Here is a 6,540-nt window from a genome sequence, read left to right as displayed (position 1 = left end):
GGAGGACGCGGACTTCCTGAGTTAGAGCTCGGTTCGGTGTTGCTGTCCTTGAGATGCGGCTCTCTGCGCTCTGAGAGTGCCAGGGTTAGACTGTCTTCCTTTCAAAAATTTAATTTATAAAAAAAAAAAAAAAAAATACTCAAATGTGTGGGCCTTTGGCCTTTGCTCCAACCCCATGAAAATAATTGTAAAAATAAATAAATAAATAAATTAAAAAAAAATCCTCCCATTATCTCAAATGTTCTACCTTGACATATATAAGATTAAATGTAGATGAAATGGAGACCTGTGCTTATATGCTTCCACTGAAGTTTCATAATAGACTTCAACTATATCTAAAGCTGTTATAAGGTATGCCAACTACAAAAAAGTAGGAAAAGTCATGTTTTTATATAAATAAATTTTAGTAGAAACATGGAAGATGATACTTGCATGGAACATTACGGAGAACTTAAATATTCTGATCCCTCTAAGAAAGATCACTTTATAGTAACACAGATAACTGTATATGCTGTAGTTGTGAAGCAGTGCATGTTGCTTTCACAGTTTCTATTTTTGAGCTTGCATATTTTGAGACTGTTAGCTCAAATTCTTGCTAGCATTCATATTATTATTTTTTGTTTAGTATTATGATTCTGATCATATTTAAGTCCAAAGAGGGTTGAGAAGTATATAATAATGAGATAAGCAGTTTAACATTGAGATAAGACTGAAAAGTTTGCAGTGGTTCCTTGACTGAAACTTTGATTCAAGGGGAAATTGTACTGCTTTCCTTCCTTCTTTTTTGTTTATCCTCAAAAATGCAATAATAATATAAACCCTAATAGTGCCTCTGTAAGGGTATTTCTATACATATTGTAAGCTGACAATATTTGCAGTTTTCTTATTTAAAAACTCAATGAAATAGCTTTATAAGCAAAGTTGTAATTTTTTGTGTCCTTTGCATTGGTGGAAGGTATTAGGAAGGATACTTTCTCGAGACTTTGTCTATCTAGTATTGGACCAACATTTTTATTTGCCCTGTGAGCGAGATATGTGATAAGTATTTTTGATCTGTTTCACATTCACATTAAACAAAAAAAAAAAAAAAAAAAAAAAAAAAAAAAAAGATTTACAATTTATGTGCTCCTGCTTAAGTATGTATGGCCTCAAAGCTATAACAAACATGGACTAAAATCTGCAAAACTCAAATTATGATTTAATATTGCCATTTGTAAAGACATTAAGCACCTACACAAAGTTAAACATATTTAAAAATATTAATAATAATAAAAAAAAACTTTTTTTAAGGCCCCTGAAATTTCAGTTAGACAGCTCAATTAGTTAAAGTGGTGTGACAATAAATTTTCATTGATTGAACATTGAAAATAATTAGTGTCTGGGGTTACATTGAAAATATATGTGATCCAGGTTTAATCAAAAAGAACATGAAATCTCCTCAGGAATTACTATAGCCATAGTAGTACACAGCAGTACTTGCATCAGACAGTACACTTGAGATTAGGTTGGACCCCTGCAAAGGTACATGGGGGACCCCATAAGCAAGGCATTGCTCAAACTCCCCTTCATCCACCATTTCACTAGATCCTTGATTCTGAGCTGCTGCAGGGGCCTGTGAGTTTGGCTCAGAAATGTCGTGCTTATATGTGTGACAGTCAACAGGAAGTGACAATTCCCCATGCTTCAACTGAGAGTTAGAATTATAATGGTAATCTAAAGTTGAAGGACAGTTCAGGTAATCAGGAGGCTTGACTTGGTGAGAAAAATAGCTTTTGTTAATGATGGTGTGAGATATCGGGTGGGTGAGGGACTTAAAATGAGTACCAGAACTGTGACTAGTTTGTGGTTTGGTACTCTCATTAAGAGTTTGATGAGGGTGAGGATTATTTATTAGATTAAACTGTGTATTGCTGGAATTGTGTAAGTTAGGATTGGTGTGTGTGTTGATGTTGCAGTGAGTAATGCTGTGAAAATGTGTGTTTGTGAGTGATTTCATGTTAGTATGACCATGCATGTTGCTGAGAGTGTTTGTGTTTTCCTGAAAGTGGTGCTCTTGGTGGTTATGGTAGCTGTATACTGACTGATGGTGATTGTCCTGAAGATGGGCAAAAAAATCAGTCATCCCAGCGTCCATAGGAGAGGGGTCAGGTGTAGGCAAGCTGTAGGGCTCAAACAAAGTCTGCGTCTCACAATATGGAGGCAGCCTAGCTTGGGGCAGTTCTGAATATCCAACACTCATGCCCTCCATGCCCAGAGAGTTCTGAGCATCACCCTCCCCATGAAGCACAAAGCTGGAGTCCAGTCGTTTATTTCGTTTCACCTTTTTACGACGCCGTGGCCGATATTTGTAGTTTGGGTGGTCTTGCATATGTTTCACTCTGAGACGTTCCGCCTCCTCAACAAATGGACGTTTGTCCACTAGTAGTAAAGATTTCCATGACTTACCTACAAATAATATGAAAGGGAATATATAATAAATTATTAAATGAAATTACCACATTCGAGAGACTGAACATTTTCACAAACATCAATAAAAATTCTGAAAACATTGTGGACTGCACACTGAACATTTTACATAGTAATATCTGACAATATGCTTGATATTTAAGCATAATATCTATGGATGAATATATCTGATTCATTCTAATTTATTTGATTTATTCTAATCCAGAATCTGTGTATATAATAGTTCCTTATTACACTTAATGATAAATACATTCATGCTACCTGCAAATACGATTATTATAAAGCAACAATGGACAAAATATAAATAAAACATTTAAGAGCAATACAAATGTTTCTGTTAAATCATAATATGAATATAAATTGCATTAAAGAATCACATTATAAAGCTAAATGTCAACTTTGCTGTGTGGTTCACTGTCAGCATTGCTTATTCACTTATAATTGCTTTAACTTCTATAACTGTATAGATTTTAGACATTTTATCATAGACACATTCATAGTTTTAAAACGTACTAAAATGATGTGAGTAATATTACTAAAACTTACTAAACCTGTAAGTAATATCAAACGTCAATTTTTTTTACACTTCGATAAAGCTGTAGGCTGAATGAAAATATGGCATTAGCGATGCAATGATTCTACTTTTGTATCACACTGGGACAATGACTTCAATATGTAATGCGTCTGCTTTAAGTCGAGTTCGCCAATATGGATATTTCACACATTATTATCATTATTATTATTTTATTCAAACAGTGTTTATAAACTTGATTTATAGAATTGATGATTTATTAACAATGTTTATTTTGATTTGAATAAATATGTTCTAATAAGAAGCTGTTTAATTAATCTATATCTTTTAAACATTTTACATAATGCAAAACATATTTAAAAAAGCGAAAATAAAAGATAACGTACACTTTATTACTATTATTATTATTTATTATTATTATTATTTTAATCTCTACTCACCAAGCATTTTACTCAGCTCCGCATTGTGCAGATCTGGGTTTTGTTGCGCAAGCCTCTTGCGTTCATCTTTCGCCCACACCATAAATGCGTTCATCGGCCTGCGGATGCGCGGCTCGCTCTTTCCGCGCCCGGGACCCGCTGAAGTACATGCCTCGTGTTTTGCCTTCGTGTCGGAAAGCGGACTGAGCGGGTCCACCCACGCGCACTGCCTCATTTCAGACATCAGGACTGAGCTGGTACCTCGGGTCTGGCTTGGGTCGTCACTGGCGTAACCCGCATCGGGACTGCTCATCTCCTGCACGCACCGGGTGCGTATCCTTGGTAATCACTGATGAAAGTAGACTGTAGCCTCTGGTTAGCCTAATCAGCTTATCCTTAAATGTTATTTGCTCAGTTTCCCTTCTCTAAACGCATACAGTATATTCAACAGTAAGGTCAGACGTGCATAGCGAGTTTCGGGGAGCTTTAAACTCAGCAGCCACCAATCGCGACCCGGGTGGGCGGACCGCGCCGTGTAAGGTGTGAAAGAATCCTTCTTCAGAGCGTTTCGCCTCACGGGAGACAAGACTGGAAACATTTTGCTTTTCGGGAGGTCAGCTTTAATAATAAAAGAAAATAAGGATGATAGGACATATCTGTTGCCTCATGTAAAATATAATGAAGTTATGGTTCCGACCCAGTTTATCCCCAAACTACATTGCTTGTGTAGCATTTAATATATCTTTTAGTTACTGCAGCATTTGGGATACTTATGAAATGTATTTTCTTAGGCGGTTTATACTACAAACTACTATGTTTATAAAGAAAGACATTTAAATAAATAGCTACAAGCACGCGTTTTTTTTTTTTTTTTTTGCACAAGAAATAATATCCATCTCTAAGATATTAGAGAGGGCTTTAAAAAGAGGGCTTCTAATATTTTAGAAATAAATACTTTGAAATGGCACTTTTTTCTCTTCTTCTTCTTTTTGGTTGGTTGGCACGTATTAAGGTTTAAATATTTGTTATACAGATATACAGTATACGCAAAGTTTGGTTAAGGATTAATATCCTGCCAGCAGATGTAGCCGACCTAAATTTGCAAACAGTAGTAGTAATAAAGGATTGTCACGCGCTGATAATAGCATGCCAACTGCGCAAGAAGAGAAAGGTGTTACTCTGTATTGTATGCAGTGTATTATGTTAAATGTACTTTCAGTTTCTCACACCATTGAATTAAGTTGTAGTGAGCTTTTACCATTAGTGTTTTTTGGAGGACTGGCTCTAATATAGTACAATGTAGCTAATGTAAAGTCTTCTTAAAAATCTTTAGTTTAAAATTAACAAGAGAAACTGTAAAGTGTTTTACTTTGACATCTGTAATGCAATTTATCGTAATAATAAATTCATTAAATTAATTACACTATTTAATAAAATGTATATAATATTGGGACAATACAAAGGGATCACTGTGGTAAAGGCTTTGATCTCATAGCTTATTGCTTTAATAGACACTGTAAAAATATGCATGTAAATTGAAAATGTTCATGTTTTGAGAACTAAAAAGTCCCTTACTGCTAATGTGCAGTGTTACAGGAGCAATTGGGAACTTTACTAAAACCACATCCTGTTTTAGCTTACCTTGATTTGAATTTTTACTCTCTAACTCTTAATGTTAGTTTGGCTACATGTTTGTATGCTTACAGGAGAACATTTTATTTTAAGCTTTTTAGTGTGTGAGAGCAGCACATTTGCTAAATAATCAAAACTCTAGATTAACCAAGACACAAAATCACTGTTCTGCCTAGCATACACATAAAACATCAACTTACCCCACCTTATCATACACATAAAAGCAACGGTGTATTTTGACTGCATTCTGGCATAGAGCCAATGCCCTCCATACTGGCACTGTAATATATCATCTATTTCACATCTGAAGAACCATTGGACCACATTTGTGTCTTTGTGTAATGGTGAGTGCGAACACATATACACCTTCCGTCTGACTCATGTAAAGTCCCCGGCACTCAGAAGCCAATGCTATTGTGTAATTCCCCACAATGGCTTGCCTGGCGACAGTATGTGTGTATATTCATGAGTGTAAGCCTATGTGTGGATCTGTCTGTGAGAGAGAGGATGTGTATGTCTGAAGGCAGACAGTATGTGCTCCTACGCCAAGGACAGGAAGCAGTGTGTGGAGGACAGGAAATGCAGGCTGAAGCACTAGTCTAGATAAGGCTGAGAGACCTCTCCCATACACACACACACACACACACATATGTACGTATCTAAATGGGGACATTTTTATACACTTAAACTGTTTTAATATACAGCCAGTTATAAATACTAACACATTTTTTTTTCTAATGAAAAAAATTAACTTAAATTATGTAAATTTGACAATATGTTTGTCAGACAGTTTTGTGTTTAGCTCAATGCTGGGTACACATTTGTTCCCAAAATATGGTTAAAAAGGTGCACACACCCATACACCCACCCCTCACTTCACCCCAGACTCCCTTGTGCCTTACTGGTGCCTCACATACATGTTAACACTCTAAAAAAAGGTAGATGGAATCAGTAGGGACAGACAAATGTACTGAGGTCTGGGAAGGCAAGGGTCAGAGCCAGTAGGGCAGGCAGAACCATTGAAAATGTGCAGATCTTTACTTTGGAAAACCTTGGAAAATTGTTAGATCGTAGTAAGAATGACCGATTTGACAAGTGATGGGGGAAGGACTGTGACGAAGTTCAGGGCAATGTGTGACCAAGCATGGGAGGGGATTAGGAGGGAGGCTTGTTGGGACATTCATTCTGGGCACAAAATGAGCAGGCTACAACAAACTGATGGACTTCCTCAACAATAGAAGGCCACAAAACCCCCTGGCAGATGGATACCATCATCCTCCTCAATCCTGGATGGCAATCCTCCTCTGGGCATCTCAAGCCATCCAAAGGGCCATCCATAACCAGCACCTTGATGTCCCAAATGACAGTCGCCACCACCTGTTATGGCCAGATAATTGACATGAAGTCACTGAGGACCAGGAGAAGTGTCTATTACAAGATTAAAAGCACAGTAAAGGAGACAATGCAGAACATAAGACATCATCATCCAGG

General features: G+C 36.7%; 1 protein-coding gene across 1 annotated transcript; it reads right to left on the bottom strand.

Moving 5' to 3' along the window:
- Positions 1 to 1,061: 1,061 nt before the first annotated feature.
- On the bottom strand, positions 1,062 to 4,225 carry sox17 (SRY-box transcription factor 17). Its single transcript, XM_026247035.1, has 2 exons — positions 3,439 to 4,225; positions 1,062 to 2,445 (listed from the first exon to the last, which is right to left on the bottom strand). The coding sequence occupies exons 1-2, from the start codon at positions 3,728 to 3,730 to the stop codon at positions 1,439 to 1,441; spliced, it is 1,299 nt and encodes a 432-aa protein (XP_026102820.1). The 5' UTR covers positions 3,731 to 4,225; the 3' UTR covers positions 1,062 to 1,438.
- Between the last annotated feature and the right edge of the window lie 2,315 nt (positions 4,226 to 6,540).

This window comes from Carassius auratus, unplaced genomic scaffold (assembly GCF_003368295.1).
Source record: "Carassius auratus strain Wakin unplaced genomic scaffold, ASM336829v1 scaf_tig00014207, whole genome shotgun sequence".
NCBI classification, from domain to species: Eukaryota; Metazoa; Chordata; class Actinopteri; order Cypriniformes; family Cyprinidae; genus Carassius; species Carassius auratus.
The sequence above is the reverse complement of the archived record's forward strand: the minus strand, read 5'-3'. Positions and strand labels throughout refer to the sequence as shown.

Excerpts from the sequence above, each read along its gene's own strand:
- sox17 (XM_026247035.1), bottom strand. The coding sequence starts at position 3,730 with ATGAGCAGTCCCGATGCGGGTTACGCCAGTGACGACCCAAGCCAGACC. Across the intron at positions 2,446-3,438 it reads GGAGCTGAGTAAAATGCTTG|GTAAGTCATGGAAATCTTTA; the intron begins GTGAGTAGAGAT and ends TATTATTTGTAG.